Source organism: Tinamus guttatus, unplaced genomic scaffold (assembly GCF_059628265.1).
Source record: "Tinamus guttatus ecotype Peru unplaced genomic scaffold, ASM5962826v1 Tinamus_guttatus_pri_ptg000240l, whole genome shotgun sequence".
Classification (NCBI taxonomy): Eukaryota; Metazoa; Chordata; class Aves; order Tinamiformes; family Tinamidae; genus Tinamus; species Tinamus guttatus.
Window position 1 is genome coordinate 13,536,031 of NW_028288774.1, and position 27,817 is coordinate 13,563,847.

Sequence of the window (27,817 nt, forward strand, 5' to 3'; positions counted from 1 at the left end):
AACAACGGTTGTGAAGCCACGCCGTGCTGTGATAACGAGAGAGGCAGGGAACGGCCGCGCTCCGGCTGTGACGGGCCCGGGCAGGCCCGCGCCACGGCGGCGGCCGTTGGGCGCCGTTGGGCGGGCGGCGGCGCTGCGGACGTGGCGCCGGGCCGGGCCGGGCCGGGCCGGGCGGCGCTGCCCAATGGCGAGCGGCGGCGCGGCGGGAGCGGGCGGGGCGGAGCGCGGCCGTTGGGGCGGGCGGGGCGGCGGCGCGGCCGTTGGACGCGGCGGCGGCCATGGGCGGCTGCGCGGCGCTGCCGCTGCTGTGGGCGCTGCTGCTGTGGGCGGGCGCGCGGGGCAAACCCACGGCGCGGCAGGAGCGGCCGCGGCCGAAGCAGCACGACGACCGGCCCGGCTTCCAGTACGACCACGAGGCCTTCCTGGGCAAGGAGGAGGCGCGCACCTTCGACCAGCTGAGCGCCGAGGAGAGCCGGCAGCGCCTCGGGTAAGCGCCGCTAACGTGGCGGGGAGGCCTCGCCGCCCGCTCGCTCCGAGCCCGGCGCCGGAGCCTGTCCGTGGCCTCCCTGCCCCGCCTCGCATCGTGCTGCTCCCGCTTCCACACCGCGCTCTACGCTGAGAGGGCAGCCCACGGCATCGCTGCCTTTTCTCACCGCTTCTGCCTCCCTTACACCTTCTTTTACAAGGGTTAATACTGCTAATCAGAACTAGGCTTAACAGCAATTGATTAACATGCTCCCGTGTAAAGTGGTGTCAGCCTGCCTGCTGTCAGTAAGCTCGGCTCTGCCTTTCCTTCCCCAGCGAGCGCTGCTTACTCGGCCCAGGCTCTGCCTGGCTGCCCTGCAGCCTAGTGCAGCATCGAGGCTCCTCTGGGCACTGACCCCTTGCTCCTTCTGGAAGCTGTCACTTACCTGTAGCTCAGCAGGTAAACAGATAAAGCAGTACCAAATGTGCGATTTAGTCCTATTTCAAAACAGGAGTAAAAATCATGTTTGCAACATGTATCATCTGCCTTGGATTCTTATAAAGTATTCCAATAACACGGGCATGCCCAACCCAGCCCACCCTTACGCCAGCTCTGCTTTTAAACTTACTCTATGAAAGGTATTTTACTGGGGATATGATTTAGCAAAGGACTTTTTTTTTTTTTTCTCTTAAACAGTTTTTACCCACAGTAACTCAGTAAGGGGGAAATGTTTTGGTGATCTCAACAAACGTCTCGCTGTAAAGAAGGCCCAAAGCGCACACCGTGGGATGGGCGCAGAGCAAGATGCAGTACAGGTGCTCCCTGGTGCCTCTGCTGTGACTGGAGCGCACTTCATAGCTTCCAGCATCTCCAAGCTTTCTGATTTCACATACTGTAGCAGGAGGTAGAGTGGATTTTAAAATATTTTACTTTTTGTTACAAGTCACATTTTTGTAACCCCCTCTGCAGTGAGGGTTACAAATTGTGTCACTAGCATGTGAGTGGCTGTTAGGAGATCAGGTTTAATGAAAAGCTTTTTGAGCAGCTTCTGGCAGATATATTTCTGCTGCTCTAACCACAGAGCATGCTGCTGCTTTTCCAAGTCACTTTAACTTACCTAAGAACGGTGACAGCACATCAGTCATGTGGGCTCAGTCGTGCTGTGCAGTCTCAGGGCTAGGCAGCCATAATGCACAGCTACTGTCACATCTCCAGCAAATAAAAGGGAAACAGCCACAGAAAAGCCCTACAAATTCAACCCAGGTATGATCCAGTTGGAGGGAGCAGCACTTACCAGCCTGCAGTCGTATCTACCCTTTTGACAGTTCAGTGACAAGAACACCCTTCTCCTCCCACGCTGGATTACTTGGTGAGGGGAGGCCCCTGTATTTGCAAGCTACACCAAGCTCACCTGGCCTTGCAGAAGTTGGAGTTAGCCCGGGCCAGCATCCAGTGGTTGCATGAAGGCACAGGGACAGCCGATGAGAAGGGGAGCAGGGCCGCAGCCCTGTGAAGTTCTCCCATCACTTGCAGCAGGCCTGAGGGCTCCAGAGAACATAAAGGACAATTACAAAGCCTCACGCTAGGAAAATTTGTGTTCTTTATAAAGACAAAGGTCAGAGTTTAGCCACACACTGTTGTGTCCTCCGGCATCAAGCACGGAGGGAAGCCTTCCTCTCACAGCCACTTTGCAGCCATGTTTTCCCAGCCTTGCTTCCCTTTCCTTGCTGTGTTTCTGTAGTGCTGTATGCACCTCCTGCACGTGGCACCTAGTCTCTTTGTTAGAAGGTGGGAACCTCATGCGCAAGCCCACAGAAGTTACCTGGGCATGTTGCTCCTTTTGCGCAACACCTGCAGCCTCACTTCGCGAGTGACCCTCGCTAGGCACTGAGGGAGGAGGCATTTGCCCCTGCTCTTTGGCGGGAGCAGAGTGCGCGTGGGTGCAATGCAGGTATAAAAGTGAGAGTACAGGCGGAGAGAACGAGGCATGAAACAGGGCCAGCAGCGCTGCCTGCAGTGCACCCCAGCACACCTCCTCGCCTCCCCCGCGCCGGGGCACGAGGGGGTGTTAGCATTAGCAGAATCATCTCTTGCATGCAAGTTACTACATTTAACAATAAACGAAAACATTAGCTAAACCAATTAAGCCAAATTCATTGCAGGGCCAATCCATTGATAAATACAGTCCATTGTGCAATGAAAGGGACTCTGGCGGTCAAGTTCCCTGAGACATAAAAAAGAGTTTGAGTTAACTCATACTTTCCTACCTCAGAGAGGGAAGTCAGTAACTCTTTTTTTCCCCCCCCTGCTAGCTCAAAAACACCTTCATTATTAATTCTGCAGCCAGATCTGAAACACCTGTCCATTACCAAGTCAGGGTCTAGACGAGCAGACTGCTGTTCTTGCACCTTCTTACAAGTGACTGGTGGTCCATGCTGGACCACAGGGCTGGTGAATGAGCAGCCAGCCATTCTGTATCTTGAGGTGGCCCCTGATAGTTACTGAGCTGCCAGGTGCTCTTGCTGCCTTGCAAGCAGTGACTCAAGGGTTAAAACTGTTCCTGTAACTGAAGCCAGGGTGGTTGAGCACAGAGGACTTGTGCTAATTACCCTGTCCCCAGAGCAGAGCGCATAGTTTCCCACAGGCCAGTGCCCGAAACACAATACTACAAAGACAAGTTTACCTACACGTTGTGGGATTCAAATTGCACCCTTATTTTAGATAAAGGCTTTTATTGGCTGGGCTGCTGCTGTAGCTGCAACAGAAGCCAGTTTTACAAACTTGAAACTACTGGCATTTAGCTATTACAGGCATTGCTTTATAGATTCATTGTGGAGAACCTGAACACTGGGGAGATTTGCCTCTCTCTTTTGCAGTTTTCCCAGTCAGTTTTATCTGCAGCTGCTTGCAGAACTTGTCAAAAGCTTGAAGACCCCAACATCTTAACGGCTGCTGCTTTCTGGAGGACGTGAGGCGAGGCAGCATTACGCAGGGTACTGGCTTAGGTCCAAGTTGCCAACAGTGACCGGACGCCTGCTGCAGACGAGCTATTGAATTTGTGCACACAGGGCATTCCTGGCAGGACAAGCAATATTGCTTCTCTGGGAAAGAAAGCAAAGGAACGCAAGTGAAGGGCAGGACTGGCAGAGGAAGCCGTACATGGCCACGCACATCCTCTGCACTACACGGACAGAGCTCGCTCCAGCCTGGCACCAGTCTGCTGGAAGGCCAAGGGAGGGACTGTGGGAGTCTGCAAAATCCCAAGTTTTGCCCAGAGTGCCTCCGGCAAGCAGCAGTGCTGGCTTTCCTGGGAGGCGAGGGTAGCCTCCTGCTCCCAGCATGAGGGCTCCCTATGGGTGCTGAACAGCTTCCCCGCTACGTTAGGAGATGCAACCCAAGAAATGCAGAATCATGTATCGTTTGAGGTGCTCCGGTCACTCATTTTGGTTGTGCAAGAAGTTCCATTTTAATTATTCACAGGAATATTAAATAAAGCATGCAGAAATATCTCTGAAGGTAATCTGCATAATACAAGAAAGCCTTAGCCAGCACGTCAGCTTTGCAGATTCTGGGCATTGCATTTTTGTGGAGAACAGCGGGACAAAAAATCAGGCCCCCATGTAGATTACTAAACCTGGCCTGGCATGCACTTTGTTTTTCTGTCAACTCTTAAAGCTGCCTGTCTCCTTTTACAGAAAGATTGTGGATAGAATAGATGAAAACAAAGATGGCTATCTCACAACGGAGGAATTGAAAGACTGGATTAAGCGGGTACAGAAACGCTACATCTATGAAAACGTGGCCAAAGTTTGGAAAGATTATGATCTGAACAAGGACAATAAAATCTCCTGGGAGGAGTACAAGCAAGCCACATATGGCTATTATCTAGGTAAGACAGCATTTTCACATTACACGCTGAAAGAAGACTGATGCTAAAAGGCACAAAACCATACCTCATAGTCAGCAGGAGTTGGGCGTCACATTTAGGACTTTGAAAATCATATTAAATAATACAGATACTCTGAGGTCAAAAACACTTCTCAGTCATTCACCGCAGCCATTTCCACACAGGTCACCTGTAAACAGAGGGGTTTGTAGAGGGGTTATAAGATGTACTGACAAAGCTGAACTGAAGCTTCCTACTCTAGTTTAGAAATAGGGTATTAGTTTTTAACATTAAAATTGTTACTTTAGTTAAAAATAACTTAAAACATGATTAACTAGTATTTGTTCAACTCAGTTTATACTGTAAATGGAAAGACCATTTCTAGCTACCATACGGGCAGTTTCTGAAGACAGCTTCTAATACTGCTAGTAAGAACAAAGTCTGTATTAGATTAAGTGGAGCTTATTAGATCTATGATTTTTTTTGACACACATACCTGCAGAGAATAATTGAGAAATTATTATAAAAGGAGTATTTTTTCATGTTTGAAGTCAGTTTAGGGATCCTATTTTAAAAATTATATCCAGCACTATTCCTATGATGCCACCGAACACCCAGAAAAATCTCATTGCTTTAAGCTGAAGAATAACTGTTAAGTTTCCCATAACAGAAGCAGAGTAGTTAGGTAATTCCAGTCAGTGTGCCTGTTTCTGAAACCAGTCTTTGGTTTGCTTGCTTTTTCAAACTGAAAGTTTGTGTAGATCATACTGATTCCTAAGAAGAATCAACCTTCTATGAATAAGTCCATCCCAGATACTGCCTAAACAGACTTTTCAAAAATAGATTTAAAAAACTCTATGAAAGACAATATACTATACTACATTGCCAAATCCATCATCCTGGATTCCAAGAGAAAGCTCACTTGGCCACTTACCTATACTATCAAGTTGCCTTAAAAAAATCAAACCAATTGCTTGACCCCAAATTTAAAACTTCACAGGGAAGGTAAGATCCATTTTAACAGAGCAGCTATTCTGGCCATAAGCTTTTGCTCCCTACTCCCTACTGAGTATGTGTTAGCAAACTGGAGGAGCTTCGTTGTGGTAGTATATTTTATAAGGAATGGCTTCAAGATTGTGTGATTAATCTGCAGAAAATCCAGAAGAATTCCAAGATGCAACTGATCAGCACAGTTTTAAGAAAATGCTGCCCAGAGATGAAAGACGATTTAAAACTGCAGATCTGGATGGAGACTTAGCTGCCACTCGCGAAGAATTCACTGCCTTTCTTCACCCGGAGGAATTTGAGCATATGAAAGACATTGTTGTCTCAGTAAGCAGACCAAAATAATGACACTTTCTGCTTTTACTTTTCAGATGAGTATTGAAATGCCTCTCTGACCTTTCCATGCAGAGTTTAGAAAGACAGATGCATGTGCGTGCACACCCACACACCAGTGGCAAGCTGGGGAACAGGAAGGGATGACTTTCATAAAACTCATTTGATTTAGTATTTTCAGCACAAGACTGACTTGTCAAATGCATTTAGGCTGCTCTTAGATGGAATCAGAAGCAGTCCTGCCACCAACCTACACCAAAAGAAAGGCTATATGTATACTAACATTTATGTAAGTTTGAGGAAAGTGATACCTGTCCTGAATGAAAACTCAGGCGTCCAGTTCATCCCTGTGCAGGGAATTTCTTCAGCATGACAGGAGATTTGTCTATTCACTGTACAATGATTGCACTGGAGTCAACGAGAGTAAGTTTCTCTGTGTTCAAGGGCAAGTTAGGCCTCAAACAGGGAATGATCAGGAAAGTAGTCAGAGTTCTCACTTCTCCCAACTCCTTCAATGCAAATTTGTTTTCCAGGAAACTTTAGAAGACATAGACAAAAATGCGGATGGTTTTGTGGATCAAGATGAGTACATTGGTAAGTGTTGTGGCTTGTTCCTTGTAAAATCTCCAGTTTGCCTGTCTTTCCTCAAATCTGGATCACTGTCTGCAATCTGAAGATTTCTGTCTTCCAATTCAACTATTTTCAACCAAATGAACAACCAAAAAGGTCTAATTTAATTTTAGGCAGATAGCAACATCAATGGGAAAAGATTCCAAGCATTTTTGAGCCAAAGATCCTCTTGTTACTGCTTACAACCTGGCTAGCTTAGAGGTCTGGAATGGTATTTTCCATGGCAGGAGGCTATCTATGGCTGTTTTTGTCAGGCAGACCTTGATAAAATAGTGCTATTTCCAAAATTCAGATTTAGTATTTCCATGCTTTGAAACAGGACCATAAATTTTGTAAGGGCTTCTGATAGCCAAAATGGGCTTTTCCCAGTTTCTCTGAGTATCTGACTAGTTTTACAGCTTTTGAAAGCACTGTTCAGAAATGCAGGAGGATCATAAAGTGGACTAGTCTCTACCCAAGTTTCAGTACAGCTGGCCTATACCAAATAGCTGGGAAGCATATCTGGCAAAACATGAAGAACCATCTTCATGCAATGCAATAAGTCTGCATTAAAACAAAAAACAAAAACAACCTTTTTCTACTAGTTAATTTACTAGCTCAATTAGTAGCTAAAAATGCTCATTCTTGTGTGGTAAAGCCATTAGGTTTCTTTTAAAAATACAGAAAGTTGCATTAAAAATGATTATGTAAAAGTAACAGTTAAGATTTAAGGTTCTCAAAGAATGTTAAGTGCATGAAAGTTAGCCCTGCATTGCGGCAGTGGCAGAAAGAGAACAGAATGGGAAGCCTCAGCATGAGAACCTTGTTAATTTGCTCTAACTTCCATCACACTGGGCAGTTAGCTGCTCTCTTGCATTTAGACCTATGAGGACACAATGGAAACGTGACTAGAGATGAGCTCTACATAATATATTTTTCCATTTTGAATGGTGACACCGATGCTAAAAACTAACTTCTCCCACTGCACCCACTTTGATGGGTTTTTAATCAAGAAAGTAACACCAGGAAAGCATTAGAGCAAACTGAAGTGCATCTTTCTTGTTTCTAGTGGTGCTATAAAGATCATTTCACACACAATCAGGAACAATATACACATGTTAATTAATGGCAGGGAGGTTCTATTCCTTGGAAATTATATTTAGTCTCAGAATGTGAGTGCTATTCATTTATGACTGAAATAACAGAGCAGCATAATTTTCACAGTAATTTCAGTTCGTTCAGTGACATTACCTACATATAATTACAAGGTAATTGTCAACATTTGCTACCATGTGAATGCTGTTTTTTCTTGTCTTCTATAGATAGGCACATAGAATGTTCGAGGCACGATCACCCCGCATTGACAAAGATTATTAAAAAAAACCAAATTGACAGGACATGTCAGTTGCTGCCGATAAATAATATAATCTACACATTAAAAAACAACAACAACAAAGGAAAGTGAATGTGTTGTTTGAAGTTTTATCACTGAGGAAAAACTATGCTTAAAATATTTCTACTTTCTCTACTCCATCCAGCTAGGGTCAGAAACCAAGCATACAGAAATCCAAAACTCTTCTTTGCTATTTTATAAGGCATTTCCCCACTCATTCTACTCGTTACATAGATAACAGCTGTCACTGCTGCATTCTCCTAGTGATGTCGTTTAAATAAGCATAGGGCTGATGTACAGAGCAGCTCACATCCACATCCCCTGCCTCCTGTGTCTCAAGTGGCACCGTAGCACAAGGTGCCGCGCTGTGACAAGTCACTCTGGGTGCTCCTCGTTCGCAGGATGCACTGCTGGTGTACAACCTGTTCAAGCTATCCAACCTGCTTTGGATACCTTCTGCTGCAGCACAGTACTCCATGTTTCATTTTCTGTACAGAGAACCTCTGTGCAAAGACTGAAAGTTCAGTCTTCCTCTAAGGAACACTGTATTAATTTCTTGAGTTTTGCATAATTTGCAAGCTACATATGACTTGAGCCCTTTATTTTTCTCTCCAGCTGATATGTTTGCAAATGAAGAGGGTGGACCAGAGCCTGACTGGGTGATTACAGAGCGTGAACAGTTTTCCGATTTTCGTGACCTCAACAAGGATGGGAAGATGGACAAAGAGGAGATTCAGCAGTGGATTCTTCCACAAGACTACGATCATGCACTTGCTGAAGCCAGGCACTTAGTCTATGAATCAGATGTAGACAAGGTACTTAGTACTTTGGTATATTTTTAAAAGATGTTAAATTAAATATTTAATTGGTTCCCCTTTGTGTAATATCAACTAGCAAGCAATGATTCCTAGTGACTTTTCATATTAGTACACTTCAAATGGAGTTTTGGAGGCTCTAAGTGCTAGCTACAGTCTTAATGTATCAATGCAATTTTCAGTTGGTGTGGTTACAAAGTACAATTGGTAAAATGCAATCAGCTACCTACCAGCTGGAGAAGTCCCACTGGCTTCCTTAGGTTAGGAAACAAATTCCTTATCTTCATACGCTTTAAAGTTTTAACATAGTAAAAATACTCTTTCTTCTTTTAAGAGGGGTCATGGATCTTTATATGTTAATTTAGGCTGCAAGAACAAAATCAGATACAAATTAAATTGGAGGTAGTAAAAAGCCACTATTTATATCATCAAACACACATATCTTTGTCTTGAAGACTGGTCCAGTACATCTGCTTCCTCTAAGATGGGAGATTAATGGTACAGCAAATCCCAGAGGGTGATCTCCAGAATTGCAATATGAGCAACGTTGGAGCCTGAAAAACTAAAATGACCTTACGCAGAGAGACTTAAATTTTTCAGTGTAAGTGACCATCTTCAACAAAAGACACCAGAGGACTTCAATTTTCACAGAAAATTGAAAGGCAAATTGAAAAGTAGACAGGCGAAACAAAACCACAGGCAAAAAAAAAAAAAAAAAAAAACGTATCAGATATACATTCTGGTTGGCAGCAAAGTTAATTGCAAAGCACTTCTAATTAACAGTTAGACCCAAGTGAAGCCAGAGGGACTTCTGACTTTACTGGAGTCCAAATTTCACTCATGACAGCTATGGTGATTTCTGAATCTGCAGCCTGCGTCTTTGAAGAATTTTCTGTTTGTCAATGTCTCATGACAAACAGACAAAGTCTGTGCTCATATTCTGTTACTTAGCCTTCAAAATGTTCTTACAGCAATTTGTTTTTCTCCCACCAGGATCAAAAGCTAACAAAAGAGGAGGTTCTAGAGAACTGGAACATGTTTGTTGGCAGTCAAGCTACTAATTATGGGGAGGACCTCACAAGAAACCATGATGAACTATGATGCAGTGTACAAAGCAACACGCCACAGACCTCTTGTCCCCCTTACTGAAATCACCACGGCCAGCCCTTTCTTTGGGATAGATAAGGGATACCTTCACAACTGAAGGACTTGCATCAATATATTTTTAACATACCAGCTTATTACCTCAGAAACTGCATAAAAATAGCCCTTACTCTTTTTATACTGTTAAACACTATATTACTACTACTATTCTATTTTTTTAATTGGGGTGGGACGCGTTACGTTCCTTAAGAGATTAGAGCCTGAACTAGGAAGTGCACTTCTAAAATGTAATCTGGTGACTTTTAATAGTGAAATATTTTCTTAAATAGCCATTTTATCATAGTGAAATACAGCTAGCAGAAAGAAACTTCATGTTTAAGCAGATTGCTTAGTCCTCTTTCTTTAACATCATGTGAGAATTATAGTTTCACTCCCTTATAAAGACTCGATACAACAAGATCCAGAGCCTTTTTCTCCACATTGCCTTTTTCTTTCTCTGTTTGGGCCAGAGGTGCTGGAGGGGGAGCTGAAGCAGCCCCGTGATTCCTAGCTCCGACTGCAACAAGAGCCCATCACGATGCAGAGACCGCCCATGCAGGCCTCCTTAGGGAGCAGTGTAGGGTTCCTCGTGACAACTGCTCCTTCCAACAACAGAACAACGCACACTTGTCTGTGAGCTGTTGGTTATGCTGTTTCCGATGTGGAATTATGCCACATGGAGCATAATTTATCTCATGCTTTTCACACTTTACCCAAGCCCTACTCTTACTCACACAGTGTGAATGGCAGCAGTTCTGTGATGGAGAAAGAATGAGATGTATCGCCCCTCTGGGCCTTCCATCTTCCACGCCACATAAGGGGACAGATTCATGGGGCTGAAGTTCTGGTTTTGTATGTATATAAGTACGTGTTATTGAAGCAACTGTGTGGAGACAGCTTTCCTTCCAAAGCAAAGGGAAGACTTTCCCTTCTCTCCACACAGGCGCCTTTTTTATTTTTTCTTTAAACTGTATGATGTGAGCTGTTACATGTACATTTTTTTTATATATGCAACCTAGAAGAGTTTGGTTGTTTTTACGCATACTGGTTTTAAAACAAGCACAATAAAACCATGACTGCCTTTTTGATACTATGAAGGGGCAATAACACTAATACAGGCTAGCACAGAGAGAAGCTGTGAAAGCAGAACCAAACCTTTAGAGCCAGAAGTTCCCAAAGCGCTGGATCGCTGGCAGCTCCTGCAGGCTGGCTGTTGTCTAGGAACCACAGCTGCTCATATGGCATAGACTGTTTCTTCCTGCTTTGCTTCATCCAAAAAAATCCCCAAACCAAAAAAAAACCTGGAAGGACGTCCAACATACACAGCTGCCATCACCATCACCCCTGTGCTAGTTACCACTAATACTGGCAGATTTGATCCCAAGAGCATTAGAGGTAGTGGAGAGGGAGCCCAGCACACACTCCACCTCGAAGCGCCTTGAGGGCTTCCCACCCCAGGGAGTGCGGAGCCGTTCGGGAGACTGGGATGTACTTCTGGCATTTAAGAAACACATTTGGGAAAAGCACCATGAGACAATGCAGAACTGTGGCCTCCATAAACAGTGTTATTTTTATAAGGTCACAGAGGAACTACGTTTAAGTATTATTTCTTTCAGTTGAAGATAATCTAAACTCTAGATCACGGAGTCTGGCAGAGATTACATGTTCTTGCTAGCACAGTTATTAAGCTTTCGGTGTGCACCTCTTGTGACATTGCCAGCAATGTCTTCTAAAAGTCCCTACCTCCTCCACTAACACACAGTAGGACAAACGTCATAAGCCATAAGCAAACTGCTTTTGCTCTCCAATACCCTCAAGGCAAAGTGATGCTTAAATGCAATGTTATCTGAGAAGCAATAAAACTGTATCTTGGCACATGCAGAACACTCTCTGTTTAGTTTTCTGTTTGGATTTGGAAAGATATACTGTATTCAATAATCTTAATGTAATCTTGATTTTGGTTTTTTATTCCTTTCATGCTAACCTTTGACAGTTTTACGGTTTCGGAGCAGCATCGCCATGTTCTCTCTGGAGCTGGATTATTTCCTGCTCTTTCAGGAACAATACCTTGAAAGACCTTAGCACAAAGCCCGCTTCCTGGGAGTGGAACGCAGCTCACGCTGGGTACGAGGGCAGGGATTTTCACCGGAGCCCAAGGGAAGGTTGTTTGCTAACTCTCGCTGAAGTCCGTGCGAGCTGGGTGCTGAGACACTAAGCGTCGCTGCCTTCAGCTAAACGCGACACTTCCAAACCCGCCGCCTCCTGTCCCAACAGAAGGCTGCACGTTTGCTTTGACAAGCAATCCATTTCCCTCCACGTTACTTGATGAGTTCGGAGCAGAATTAGCGTCAAATGAGAGAAAAATCATGGCCCCTACTAAATCTCAATTCATTAATGCTTGCTACACACAGCGCATTTTGCAGGGTAAAACTACACTTACACGAGTAACACGGCTGAAATCGAGAGCTTTCATGCAAGCAGGAATTGGCAATTTAGACCCATGATATTTTACAGCACTTTTTTTCAACAATAATTAAAGAGACTTTGCTATGCCCAGCTTTGAAAAAAACAAACTGACAATTAAAATGTGACTTGAAATAATGGAATTATCAACCAGTGTCAGTGTAATGGGGTCATATTAAGAACATTTTTATAAAGCAAAATATAAAACCATTATTTAGCGACCACGCATTATCACGGATGTCATTTCAGTCTAAGGGCTATCCTCCTCTTCCTACAGCTCTTTGCAGTGTTCCCTTACCAACATTTGGTAATGCATAGTACGTTTTCTGCACTAAATTCTCCTTTCAAGCTCAATGCACTAAGGAAGAGTAACTCCAGAAGAGACTAGAGCTTCTGGGTTTAAATTTAACACTATTTAAGGAAAGCAAACCTTTGCTAGGGGATATAACTGTTAACATTGTGATTTTTCAAGCCTAAGGTTTCTAATGGGGTTTGACTGTTCCAGAGAGAACATTTTTTTTTCTAGGTAACATATTTCAAGTCATATTATGAGCAAATGCTACAAAATTTTAGTGTAATGTGAAATACTGTAATGTCAGATAGCATTATTTATCTGCTTAATATGACTAAAACCATTAATTGCTGGGAGCTATAATTCATCCCAGCAACATGAAAATCCATTTTGTGCCTATCTTGTCAGTTATTTCCAATTTTCCTAATGAATTGTGATGCAGTGAAATTCTGTTGGGGAATATGTTTATATTTCCAAATGGAGGTTCTCTGTGGTCACTCTTACTACACAGCTCCTCCATTAGCTACACGTTTTCATTATGCCTATGCCACAAGTTATCAACGGTGCATTTTTCTTTACTTAGATATGTGGAATAGCCATTATTATTGCACATACAGTTTTAATTATTAGAATTTATGAAAAGAGCTAAGTGGCTAATGTTCATTGTCTTATATTTCCATTTAATGATTCAATCAGGTTAAATCTGTCTCCTCTTCCAATCGAGATATTGTACATCACTCCCGGAGGAAAGGAAAAGGCAGCTCATCCTGATCTAATGACACTTACACAAGTATATTAAAATAGTTGCATAATACTTCACTACAGAAATATAGAAGTTGCTCTTGATTCTAGCTAAGTTAACAGCAGAACTCAGTCACTACAGAGGAGGAGCAAGGCCACAGCCATCCATAAGTGCAAAAGTAACAGGACAGTGGGACTTGAGGTTAGAAATAATGTTATGACCATCAGGTCCTGGTTCTCATCTCCCTACTGCTGCTTCGCAGTAACTTCTAGGAGGTGATCCTAATCCTTACTCATGTAAGATCACGTAAATCTGCTCCGAGGAAGTTGGTGTCCCAGGTTGTGCTCTGCCATTTTCCTGCGCGATGATCGTGTCCTTTCCAGGCAGCGAGTTACCATCAGCAAACGTGGCCAGCAAAACCTCGCCAGGCAAGGAAACTGTTACAGCGGGGCTGAAGAAAACGCGTCGGATCCGAAGCGTCACGAAGCTGGTAAGGCGTTTACTCAGACACTCGGAAGTGCCCACAAACAATAAGCAATATCCTCTTCTTACATCTCAAATTCAGTGTGTGCTCTATTACATTTAATAAGCGCAGAAGGGAGCTGGTTGTAATTAGCAAAGTTGCTAATTACAAAGGAAAAGGGATTATTTTCCACTGAAGTTTCAGACACAAGTGAGACTGCTATCCTTCAAACGTGCTGGGGGACAGTTGATTGCAAATCTGATGAAATTCAGAGCAGCCTCAGAGGAAACAGGTAGGAGCTTCCCCATGGTGTGAAACGAGGCACCCAGGCACGCGAGGCACCCGCAGCAGAGCACTGGCCCTTGCACACCTGCAGCCCGTCTCTCCGAGGAGGGGGTACAAACCCTCTGGATGCACGAGAGCGTCTCCTCTCAGGCCAGGCGCGAGCACGCAGCCAGCAGCAGCAGCCGCACACGTGTCACCAACTCCTGCGGGTGACGCGGGGACGCCAGCGGCTCTCGGCAGCCAGCAGAGCTCTGGAGCCGGCCTCAGCGTCCTGCATGCTCCCCACTTTCCTTGCCCAAACTCGCCGCAGACCTTCCTATGTAAGGAAAAGCCTGAAAAGTAGCGATCCACCAGTGGAAGAATTTATTTCGTAACCATAAAGTTGAATAGTTCTGCTACAGTTTATATAGCTAGCCTTTACAGTTTTAATATTTGCTTAGACGTTTCAGGGCTGGCCTCACATTTGCCGTGTCTGAAGTCACCACATGTCTGAAATTCCAGGAGAGCAATACAGAACAAGTCATAGCACGACACTGAACCTGAAGAGTAATTAATGGTGACACATACACTAGAAACGACAATGTTTCATCTCATCAACAAAAATTTAGATACGCATCAAAAAGCTTTCACAAATTAAGTGGGAAATCATTTCTTTAGATGGGAATAGACTGCCAACCTTTAAAATGGCAACCTTTAAAACCCCGAAACCACTAGAGGTTCAAAACAGAGAGAAAAAAAAACACAATAAAGCTTTTGAAGACATACCTTAAAATCCTCAGGATGGCTCCTTGGTGCCTTTGCAGCGGGTGTTATAAAACTGTGAGTAGATAATCCCACATTTTCCTTCTCGGACAGCTGCAGCACAGGGCTGACCAAAAGGCAGCCATCAGCAACGATGCCGTGCTGACACCCAGCACGTTCCCAGTGAGGGCTAAGGGAGGAACAGAGCCGCTCAGCTGGCTGCTCTGCTGCACACCCAGGGGCTCCCTGAGCTGGAGCCTGAGGGAACATCACAGGTGTGTGACATGGTCGCCAGGTCCCCCACCACCGACCAACTGAACAAAGTGGTGGCAAATCCTCAACTCCTAGGAAGGAAGGCAAGAAAGAAAAAACATTCTTATTGCCAATTAGAGAATTTTGTAGACAGGTCACAAGTGCATTCCATGGGCAGTAGAAATCAAGGATAAAAGAGGGGCTGGAGATGTCTATTATAATCTAACAAATATAAAAACTGCCCTTCTCCATCCCTCCTCTCCATTTAGTAGATGAAACTCCATTTGCATTAATTCCTTCTCAATTCCACTGCCTGAATCTTACCATTTTCTTCTTTGTCCTCAAATTTTTGTCTTTGATAATGGCATGGATATTTTTGGGAAACCCCAAAGCTCTGTCTCTGGTAACTTCGAAATGCTTCACAGCAAAGAAAAAGTTTTCACAACCATTGTGTCCTCTCTCAACTGGCTACAAAAGTACATTCAACCAAAGAATTCAAATGGGACAGAATCAAAATAGCAGGAGCTACATGTGCATTACCAGTCGAACCATCACTTTATTATGCACATGTTTCCTGCAGAGGGTGTTTTTTCAATGTAGCTGAGTGACCATGGCAATTCTAGGATACTTTCTGAGCTAATGTTAACCCTCAAGATTTTATCTGAGGCTGCCTACTCAGCTCTCTTAAAAAAAAAAAAAAAAAAAAAAAAAAAAAAAAAAAAAACACCTCCATGTTTTATTGGCTCTTCAATTGCTCCAAAACTGCTGTGAGCAAAATCTGAGAACACTGGATCCTCCCAACAGTTGTGAAATCATTTCAGAACAAAAAGACCTTTCAAAAGTTTGACTACCATCTAGCATTAAGTTTACAGAACAGTCAGGCAGACACCTGAATGGATATAATCTCTTCTCCCTCTTTTACCTTTCTCAACGTTTGTTATCCCACAGCAAGGAGATTCCACGAACAAATTAAATTGGGCCCTTTGAGATGAAAAACACTATGTACATATCAGGTGTTAAATACAATCAGGTGTGAAATACAGTTTATTCAGCTATCTGTCTGTCACAATCAAATTTGGGGTAAGGCAAGTTTCTCCTCTAAATCAGACCATACTTCTGCTGCAGCATTGCACTGTATTCAGAGTGGGGCTTTTTTTTATATATAGAGATTAATATAGAGATTTTTTTTTTAATAGAGATTTAATAGAGATGAGCTTCATAGTGGTACCCTCGGTTCCAAAGAGTCAATGCAGAGAAGCAAGTTCCCCTAAATATTGCTTCAAAAAGTGTAGTTAAGGGTGCATAAAACCAACAGTGCAAATATCCTCCCTTCATGTTTCTGCATGCCCTCCATAAGACGTACAAATGTAAGGAAATAAAACAGGTAAGATGAAGAGCAACAGGAAATAACACGATGAAATACTGCCTTTAAAATCTATTCTACTCAACTGCAAACAAAACATTTTAAAAGATGATACTGTTCTAAATGCTATTTAATTCACTAGCCAAATCAAACTGACCAAAATCTAATTTATTCCTTGTCTTGTTTAGCAGATGCTTAAAAGATCAATATAGTTGTCTCTGTAGATCGGCATGAAATATTAACCAGTCTGAGTGTTCTGAAGCTTTTTACAATGTATTCAGCCTCATTAAACATTAAGCAGCCTTGAAATATAAATATAAAATAACTATTGGCTTCCTATCCTTCAGACACAGAACATGGGTAGCTCAAATGTGGGAAGCAGGAAGAAAAATATTAAATGAACTGGGAATTCACCGACAACTTAACTTGGGCAAGCTGTCAGTGTGGATTGGCTCAATCAGATACCCACCACGATAATGAAATACAATATTGCAGTATCAGCCCGTGGAACAGAATGACATCTGCTAAGGAACCAACAATAGTGGGACATCTTCAGCATGAGCAATTCACAGAAATACACCTCTGACAGCAAATGGACCCATCCTAGCTCCAATCCCCACTTATGCTGGGCTCCGTTCACCCTCTGTATTCGTACGAGTTCAGTGAGGAGGCCCTGCTCTCTTCTCTCTGCTTTTCGCTGCTGTCTGATATGTTAAAAAATATCTGGGCAATACAGCAGAAAAGAGTTTCAGGTTCACTAAATGGAAATGTCAGCTTTACAAGTCCCAGAAAGCAACTGGACACACACTGTCAGAACAAGTGAGCGAGCCAGCGCGGTTATCGTGGGTCTGTAAGCCGAGTCTGCAGCGCAGGCTAAAGGCTCCGGGCCGTGCAGCAAGGCCGTTCTGCCGGGACGCCGGCCCCGCTCACTTGGGCACGAGCGCTCTTCACCGGAGCCCGCGCAGCCCGCGTCCTGCCTTCGTCCCGCTGCCGCCCGCCGCGCGCGAGGAAGGAGGCCCGGCCGCCACACGCCGGCCTGGTCCCGCATGCGGGGCGGCTTCGGCTGCAGCCTCCTTACTGCGAGGTCTTCCAACAGCGTCCACGTAGAACGGTGCAGACGCCAGTGCAGCAGCACTACCGTTTATTGTGGCCTCCTTCACTCGGCTCGGGAAGCCAACGAGGAGTGCAAGTGAGCAGGATTAATTCCCCTGCGAATGTCCTAGGTTTTGGATAAAAAAGTATACTGAAGTCTGCATTAGAGCTATCAGCTTCTCTCATTCAGCATCCTAGGAATGCCATTGATCAGTCAATGCAGAAAGCATAAGGAGCTGAGAATGAAACCAAGACACCAATTCTGAACACCTAGAGGCAGAAAAACATATTTTTAAAATGGGTATTTTTAAATTTTTGCAGTATAAGCAAGATATCAGTGTGCTCACATAAAGAATAAATGCATCAGACACATTAAGAAATGATATTCAAATAGCATTTGACATTGAGCTATTTTTGCTGCTGTCTCAGAATAGAACTGTGAGTCCACTTGTGCGTTACACTTTTGTATCTTCGGCCCCGTGCACTTCGCAGTTAACAAGCGCTGTCTGCAACAGCAACACTTCCATGTTTTCCACCTGTCCGTGTGCCATGTTTTTGGAGGTGCTGTGTGGACAGGGTCACACCACCACACATTGTGAGCAAACCCGAGTATTTTGCAATTAAGTCCAAGAAACAATCCATAACCTAACCAAAATATGGGCAAAGGGAAGAGAAGCAAAGCCTTGGGTTTCTGGTACTCTCCTGCTTTGCTAGTTAACTAAGAACACCCTTAGATAAACAGAGCCTTGCACTAAGTGAGCATCACACTCGCCTTCCCTACGAGCCTCCTGTTTGATGCACTGAAGAGACAGGGCTGCTTCCCCGGGACTTACAGGGTCACCCTATACCTATCTCAGGCTGCCACAGAGGCTTAGGGCAAGCACAGAGCCATGGGATATGCACGTAGCAAGGAGCACTGCAAAGGGAGAGCTGAATTTAACCTACTCAACCTCTCTCCAGCCACATCTGGAAAACTACGCTTTGCACAGATGAAATCAGTCTTTTTTGTGTTCTGCTCCCTTAAAAAAATCTGAGAAAGGAATGAAAAACACTAGTGCCAAATGTGCTGTAAATAACTACTCATGCAAGGTGTAACATTGGCTTTGATCAAGTTCCAGTGTAACTTTTCTTAGATGTCCATCCAAAGCCAATCTCTGGAATGCATTCTTCGAAGTCTGGCAGACTTCTTTTATGCAAGACTTCTTGTGTCTATCGACAGAGCTAAAACTTCCATCCAGGCCCACACTGCTCATATCCCATTACATTACCCCACTCCTGAGCACTGCAAGTTGGTGCCACAGACGCTCAGTTTGGAGCACAGTGCAAAGCAGGGCCGGCAACACCCCTCTGCTCCCAAACGGCTCCAAGGAGCCTTCACGTTCAGGGCTCTCCACAGCCCACAGCCCCCAGCGTCTATGATCCACGACACTCCTCGCGCCTCCTCGGGGCGCTTCCCCTTTCTTGTGTCGCAAATTCTTTGGCAATGTCTTTTGGTTCAGTGCTGATACAGTGCTTAGCACAGTGAAATCATGTCTCCTGACATGGATTCCTAAGAGTTACAGTAATACAAGTAATAATACAATCACAGTTTCAACTTTATTTGCCTTAAATTCATACCTCCCAAGCACCAAACCATGAAGAAATGGCCTATGAGAGAGCAAACAATCCCACGGATCAAAACGGCACAGTGCAAACGCACCGGCGCCCAGCTAGTGTGAACTGAGAGGGCTCCAAAAATGGTATTTTCTCCCCTCTCCATGTAGCTATGCTCATTTACATCCACAGGCACTACTCAAAATAAATTTGACTTTAAGCAATCCTCCAAGATAAAAAGGAACAGAGTAATGTGATGCATCTTTTTGCTGCTGCTGAGGATACATGCAAAAGATTTGTATGCAATGGCACATGAAAGACTGATGAGGAGGCAAATTCTTCAGCCATTTGGATTAAAACAGAAGAAAAATGCCCACATATATGCATATCCTGTTCCTGAAGGCCTATAAAGAAATCCAGTGCAGTTGTAGCTTTCTCTTGTCTCTAAGAGGCTGGAAAACCCATTGAAGATCAAGACAAGGACATATTAAAGGGCAGCAAGAATTCTATCAAAACATGTCAATAGAAATATGAGAAATCTTTTGGAACCGCCTAATAGAAATCCATGTTCCCCTGAAAAGCCTTTGAAACTCCCACTGCAGGTCACTGAAAAGAATGACTTTCTGAAGCAGATAATCTTCTCCTCATAAAATGAAACTTTGTTCTTTAAAAGTTAAATAACTATTTGATATATATGTAATTGGATACAGGCATGAATAGAACACAGAGGAACTACCAGTAGCAAAGTCACTTGATCACCTATTATCTTAAAATGCTTGATATTCTTCAGTATGTTTTTGTTTTCATAAGGCATTGTTGCAAACAGGCTGGAAAAAACTAATTAGAACCAACTATTGTTGAGAAATGCTAATGTGGAACGGGAGGCATTTAAAGAACAGTAACTGACTTTAAAATGTACGTTCATTCCAGTAAATCAGTGTCAAAATGACAAGAGAAGCCAGCATGGCTCAAGACAGATATATGGAACAATACAGAAGATAAACAAAAAAGCTCATATTCTGTGGATGGTTTCAAAGGAAGTGAAAGATTTGATTAAGTATTAGAAGAGAAAAAAGCTAAAGCAAGTGAAACAAAACTAAAAGCGAATCGTACAACTAAAAATCTCATCATATGAGAATTTAAAAGAAAAATCAGGACAAAAAATGAAATAGTTTTCAGAATGAGAGTGAAAGCCGTCTAACTAGAACAGTAACTACCAGAAATATTCTAAAAACTGATCTGCAAATATTCTAAGACATAACTGTATCCTGGGCAATATACCTGAATATTCCAGTATGGGAGTTTTAAGGCTCTTTTCCCTCTTTCCTGCTTCCCAATGTCCCTGCAGATTAGGTACCTGGGCAGAGCAGTGAGCAGTCAAGGTGACCATTCCTGCCTAGGACAGCAGTGGCTTTGGCACAGTTTAGTCCAAATGAAAGTCAACTTCCTAGGGAATGCTGGCTACTTAAAGCTACCAACAGCCCAGTGGGTCTTCTGGACATTTTTCTCAGTCTTTCTGTAAGAATTCTCAAAAATATGACTTAGTGTGTAAACAAAAGCTAAAACCTTTAAAACTTTTTTCAATCTTTGCTATTTTAGTCTGAGTTTTCTAACTTTGATTAGCCAAGTAAACTTTCATCTAGAAAAGGATGTACTGCTACTTCTAACTGAGCCCTAAGGAAGCACACAGACTAGTCATCAGATATCCAAGAGAGTAGAAAGAAAGTGAGAACAGAAATTGAGAGAAGTCTTCACTGACACTTAACAAGTTCATATAGTTCAACAGAGCTCCCTGAAGACAAGAGAGAGACCATCATAATGCCATTAGCTAAGGGAAAGCCTAGGGAAACCAAAAACATATGTACAGAAAGCTTAAAAATTGTTTTAGGAAACCAAGTGAGGGAAACACTTTAAACAAGCACACCAGTGACTCAATTAAGGGTTTCAAAGATGCCTGTAGGAGAAAACCTCCAAGGATACTACCATGAGGACAGACAACGAGAGGCAACGGGGACCTGATAGGGACATGTTCAGAAGCATTTCCCAAGTTCAGTATTGGGAGTTAAATGCATGAAAGCATGTAGAACAGCAAACCTATTCCAAAAGTGCATAGCAAGCAGCCACTGTAAATTTTGATTAATCATATTAAATTCAAAAAGTGGTCGAGACATTGAAATGCAAAGAGGAGGAAACCCTGGTTAATATGGGGTGGGGGGAAGAGAGGAACAAGAGAGATCTTTCATAAAAGAACTCGAATGTTTGTCAAAGGGAAGATGCAGGTTCTCTTAAGGACAATACAAACGGCTAATCTGTAAATTAATCTCTCAGAGTCCAAATTGCAGGTAAATAAAATAGAAAAAAAAACCATAAGGAAAGCTATGTAAAATGGTTAATCAAGAATTACACTTGAACAACACCCTGTACACCTACAGCCACTCTCCGTGGTGACAGCTGCATGGCCTTCATTTAAAACGATGCCTGCATTCGCTGCATGTGATGCTGCATTCACAGGGCACGCGAGGCTTTACTGTACGTGTGAACCTTGAGCTCTAGCAGAGCCTCATGCTCTTAGCTTGGAGGAGCTCAGTCCGACTTCCCATTTCGAGCAAATGTCAGCGGTCACGTAAAGAGACAACATACGGATCTAGAAGAGGAGGGAGGCAGAACAACAGCTACCGCCACCGCAGACAGCGCGCCAAAACAAGCCGTTTAACACGGCTTAAAAATGCTGGTGGCACAGTATGGGCTTTAGCCAGGATCAAACTCCAAAATAAGGATTTAAAGGTAAGCACAAAGCATGCTCCAAAAGGTAAACGCACCACGGTCTTTTCCTGGAGACTGGCTTCTAGACAAGATGACGACACTGTAAAATAACTAAAGGTTTGGCAAGGCTGGACACGGTTCGGTTCCCGGCTGCCAGCCCCGCTCCCAGCGGCCGGGGCGGGAGGGCAGCGGACGCGGCTCGGCGCCTTCCCGGCGCCAGGCCCCTTATCCCATCCCGGCCTCGCTCCTTGGCACCGGACATCACCTGCAAAATAATGGTCCCAACAGCTTCTTAGGGCCGCTCGCTGTTATAATCCGTATAATAAGTATTAGTTTAGCGGTTCGTATGGGAAGCTAATCCCCTAATAACGTTTCAAATTACCGAAGAGTGTTTGGATAAATCATAGTCACCATTCAGAAACCTGTGCTGCAATCAGCCACACAAGATATACAGCCTTCTGTAATTAGTGTGCACCTTTCAGACTTGGCTAATTACCTCTTATGAATTAAAATGGTTTTTCCCCCACCAGTCACTATACTCAAGAGAGGGGAAAAAAATGAGAAAAGGAAAAGATAAGCTCTATATTTCTAAGGCAGCTGAAAATTTGGTAAGATAATGTCACTGATTTGGTTATTTCCAGGTGAACATCAGGTTATTCAACCTAGGTGAATTTAATGACTCTGGACAGGTTGTGCAATGAGTCTTCCTATAAATCATTTCTAATTGCAAACATAAAAATTAAAAATCAGTCTGAAGAGAGAGATAACATAGTATTAATGATGGAGAGGAGTAATCTAGAGATGGTAGTGCTGCCATTTTAATCAAGGCCATTTGACGACAAGCCTCCAAACCTCATAGGATAGCAGCAGGATTAAGAGGCTAGGGCCTCTAACCTGCTCTCATTTTTAATGACTACATGTGATTAACACAAACATGTTTCCAATCATGCTGGCACACAAGCATCCGAACTCTTCCTATGACTTTTTGTGACGTTCCTCAGACAGCCTCATCTCTCTCAACCGCACCCGGCCTTTCGGAGCCACCCCGTTCCAGCAGGGACACAGCCCTGCGCCGGGCCAGGCTTCAGGAGAGGCAGAGCTGGCATTTTGCACAAGGTGTAATATTTTTGGTTCCGAATTCTTTGGGTAGAGACCATCTTGTGCAACAGTATGGCTATCAGCTCAACAAGGCTGTGACCTTCTGCTCATAAAGAGAGTCGGAGCAGTCTAGATTGGGGAGACTTTACCCCAGTGAAATGGGAGTTAAAGGTTTTGGCAGCCTGTTCGGACAGTGGGAGCCCTTCAACACCCCTGTGACCCAGGGCAGCCACCCCAAGGGCCTGCCTGTGCAAAGGACGGTCACTCTTGGACATTAAAATTCAACCGAAGGCTCTCCAGGATGGAAGCACCTCCTTTTTTCTCTAGCACCTGCAGTGAAGGAGCGGGAGGGCCTCCCATCCAGCCCTGCAGCTTGTGCTGCGCCACCGCTCGGTAGACGGGAGGTTCAAAAAGCAAAGGAGACCAAGTCTAGACCAGTGACAAGGGCACTCCTCGAGGCTGCCACGCTTCCAGTCTGGCCCTTTAGCACCAGAACACACACATATAAGCACACATATTTTGATATAATGAAGCAGGACAGGACAGATCTGACGGCAATGGTTTCTCCTCATCCTCCTTGGTAAGCAGCACATCAGCTGAACAGTGACTATTACCACCGAAGCTGCAGAAGCTGCCGCAGCCACAGCATGACTCCATAAATAACTTTCATACCTTGCTGGGGAAAAGACCTTTTCTGCAGCATTTTCTCTGGGGTCCTTGGAGCTGTCTGGCTGCTCAGGTGACACTAACATTTTGGACTATTCCTTAGAATATCAACCGAAAAACAGTTACCTTCACAGTGAAAGAAGGATTTATGCAACCTTTACCTGCCAAAAGAGGAATGCAGAGTTTTCCCTTCGCTGTAGCAAACAGCAAGGGTGCCTGTACAAGTCCTGTGACCACGTTTAAATACATTTCATCACTATTAGCAGAAAATAGTTGGCTTCGTGGAGTTCACCTGATGGACAAATTCTATTTTTTTGAAAATAAATGAATTTTAATTTAGTGCTATTTGTAGCTGACTGCCTCCTTTTATTTTAAACAAAGGGTTTTTGGAATATCACCTGTGCCAAAATTAAAAATGGAAAGCCATAGCACAGACTTCCAGACTTAGAGATGGCCTGAATTTGAATCCAGGAGCCAAACTCATCTACTTTGTCTTGCAAGAAGTCTAGAGCCAAGACCACAGCTTTTCTGGTCATACTTTCTTCAGACTCAACTCTTCTGACATTAGCCGCTTTAATCACATTTTGGCTCTAAACGAAACAAGCCTTGCAGGTACCTTCCTACCTCCAAATGACTAACTGCCACTGTCGGGCCTGTTAATTACTTCTGGCCACAGCACTCTGTGCATAATGAATCACAGAGGCAATACGAGGGATTTTGCTTTCTTTAATTTGGTTTTGAGGTCAATGCTTTCCGAAATCACCCCTTGCTCTGCAGAAAGGTAAGGCATAATCTGCCTGGGACACCTAGGGTGGTTTTGTTTGGGTACTCAGTATCTGCAACTCCCAGTGATTTTAACTAGAGATGTGAGAGCAACCATAATTAAGGGAAGAAAAAAAAAAAAAAAAAAAACCCAATCAGGCACAAGCTGCTTTCAAAATCCATCACACCAAAAGCTCGGAAATTATTAAACAAATACGGACATGATGCCCAGAGGAAAAAATGAGTCCTATTCCTGGGAAAACCACTACCCTTGTTCAAAGCCATTGTATTTTATTTTAACTTCCTCCTACTCGTCGTGGGAGAAAGGTATTGAAACCTTTGCATGGTATCACATTAATATCCTATCAGTCTGTTTTTTTCTCATGTGATAGTGAAGTGTAGTCACGTTAGCACATTTCGTTGTAAGTTAGTAAAAATGAACATTAATATGACCTGATACTAATCTACTATGACAGAAAATTCCTAATACGATAAAACTTTCATATCATATTAGTAGAAAAAAGTCAGTTCCTGCCTGTTCCAGGTCACTTTCAATGTTGCCTCTGAGCACAAAGTAACAGCGAGCGTTTGTCTGTCTGTAAAAAAGGTCCCTAATGTGGTTCAATAGCAAATTAAAGATGATATTCAATGTACCCTCTTATCTCCTGTGCACGGCTCAGCCCGCGTAGGAGAGCTCTCGAACGCAGCGGATCCGTCGGCCTTCATGCCTAAGCTTTAACTCCGAGTGCCTCAGAGTGACTCCTGCAAGGAGAAGCAATTTCTTCCAAAATGGCCTTGCTTCTGTTTACTCAAATCAAAGACTGCACAAACAAATATTTGGGTCAGCGTGACTCCTCCCCACGTGTTTGCCCAATCTTTTAAGGGAAACGGTCCCCACGGGCAGCATGCTCAGCAAGCCCCTCAAGGCAAAGCGCGGGGGAACAGCTAAGCCCCGTTTCCCATCGCTGCCTCCTGGGAAAGGCCTGCGCAGAGGCAGAGGCCACGCGAGCTGCTCCGGCCCAGGAAGCGCCCGTGGGAAACGGGAACGGCCCGGGCCCAGCGGCCTGTTGCAGGACGGGGCCGGACACACCGCGAGCTCTGGCTTACCTTGGCCCACAGGGACCCGCAACTCCAGAGGGATAATGTCTCCTTCAGGTTGTGTTTAGCTCTAGTTAATATACTTCGGTATTGAAGAAACTAAAAAATATCCCCAACTTTTAAACAAGCTTAACTTGCTGCTGTACCCTGAAGGAAAGAAGGGTGTGTAAGGAGGAAGGAGGAATGGCCAGGCTGTAACAACAAGAGAAGAAGAGTAATTTTCAGCTATGTTATTGCCTGTGAAATATTACAAGTGCAAAATGTAATTACCTTAATGCTATTTTTGATATCATATCAGCAAATTACACCAAGTCCCTACTGTGACACTTTTATCAGGGTAAGAATTATCCTGTTGTGAGTGTCGATCCCAGGGGAAAAGGAGGCAGCATAAATGGCTGTGATTCTTGAGCAATTAGCTGCTCGGAGGCTGCAGGCACTCTTATTTAAAAGATACTTATGGAATGTTTAACCTGTAAACATCTAGAACATTTACCTCCTATTTGTTTTTTTCAATAATTAAGCCTCCAGGGGATCATCCTATGTAACAAGTATTTCTTCCTTATTTTGCCACCCATTTTTCTTTTTAATCACGAGAAAATCCCTTTCTCCTATTAAAATACACACCGTGAAATTCGGAATTGTTTGTAATAACTATGTCTTTCCATTAGTACTAATACCCTAATGCCACAGGACAGCCATGTAATGTGCTAAAGGATTATATAACTTCATGTTGAGCTAGAAGGAATTAAAAATTCCAAACGCCTTTGGGAGATAATTTTTTTCAGTTACCAAAGTTCTTGAAGATGAAGATTTATTGAGGGAAGAATGAAATATATAGCACTACAGCTCCCTGTCCTAAGTATTTAAATAAATAAAGGCAGAAAAATTTCCTCTGGCATAAGCAGTAACTTTTTGTAGTATTAATTAACAAAGCACAACATTTCGGTTCTCCAAGAACTGTAAATAACTTATTCTTTCCCCCCAAACATCAGCTTCATGGCATATATAAAACATCAGCTCAGCATTTCCAAATTTCTGACATACTGTGCAATCCTAATAAGCCATTCTTTTAAACCAGCCTGAATTACAGCTATGAACACATCTCCATCACTTTACCACTGAAGCAGACTGGAAGTGTACGCTTTGGTAAAAAGGAAAATTGCTGAATTGTAGAAGGCTTTACACAATATGTACGAGGCTCACAATATTACTCACACGCATGCTAAGTTAGTTAACTATCTTCCTTTCACCGTAATTCCCTTCATGTGATTCCAGTTGCCAGACCAGGACACACTCCTGGCCCGCTCATCTCTCCGGCTCAGAGAACTGCCCTTGCCAGAGCTGAAGCCGCCGGCGCGTTGAGGGCCTTGGCCTGCGCCAGCGGCGCCGCGTGCCACTTGTGCGGCCCTACGTCACCGTCACGAAGGGGAAGCCTACGCAAAGCTTCGTTTCCTCCCGGGAGAACAAGGGTGCAAGATTTTCTTCCTGCTTCTGAGAGAACGAAGCACCTAAACAGTGAAAACAAGTGATGCACAACTGCGGTTCGTATTGCAATCCCCCCTGCCTTCATCCTTTCACTTGCCCTGCCAGCTCTGAATCACAAGGGCCCTCTAATCACAGCTCGAAGTTACGAAGCATAACACATTTTCCTCAGTACCATGAAGACTATGAAAACAGAAGATCTGACACTTCAATACATTTTCCCACTAAGCATCTGAAGAAAAGGGGTCAGATGCATTTGTTTATATGAATCTTGGCATCACTGCCCACAAAATGCAAGGTCAAATTCTCTTCCAGTAGTCACTGGAGTTAACATCGTCTACCCTAGCAGAGGAAAAGGACGAGCTAAGTGAAAAATGACTCAATCCAAACAGTGTATGCCTGGAAACCTCAACAATCCAACCAAGTACTTTCAGGTATACCAGGAATTGTGCAAGGCTGTGTTTCACACCCACCTGAGAAGTACAGCTACCCCTAATAAACCTAACAGTATATTAATAAAAACAGCACATTAATAAATAACAGTATTTAATAAAAACTCTGTGAAACTATAAAGAGTATACACAAAAACCACAGAAGCTATGTGCCTTCCTTGCAGTGTAAACTGCTTGAAAATAACTGGTGGACATGCAAGACGTCACAGCTTCCTCGCACTGCAGGACGAAAGCAGACTGGTGGGACGCGCTGCCGCTGGCGGCGAGGGCAAACAGAACCAGGACGAGCGCGCCCGCCTCGCACCCCTTCCTCGCACCCATGCGGGTGCCATCTGTGCAGGGAGACGCGCGGTTCTGGAGGTCAATTCTCTCTACCCTCAGTCAACGCAGTATCATTGCAAACAGCTACAAAGCAAAAAGGATTACGAAAAGCAAGGGGGAGAGCAAGGGCATCTCACAGGAATCGTGTGACTCAACCACCAATATAAATAGTACAACAACTGAAGCAAACAATGTCCAGGGCAGAGGAACTTGTCCTGTCTTTGACATTTCTCTGTTAC

The 27,817-nt window shown here is 43.9% G+C and overlaps 1 protein-coding gene across 1 annotated transcript; it reads left to right on the top strand.

Moving 5' to 3' along the window:
• Positions 1–278: 278 nt before the first annotated feature.
• Positions 279–9,621, top strand: RCN1 (reticulocalbin 1). The gene is made up of 6 exons (XM_088525960.1): positions 279–487; positions 4,162–4,355; positions 5,506–5,684; positions 6,224–6,284; positions 8,308–8,507; positions 9,501–9,621. The coding sequence occupies exons 1-6, from the start codon at positions 279–281 to the stop codon at positions 9,606–9,608; spliced, it is 951 nt and encodes a 316-aa protein (XP_088382086.1). The 3' UTR covers positions 9,609–9,621.
• The last annotated feature ends 18,196 nt before the right edge of the window (positions 9,622–27,817 follow it).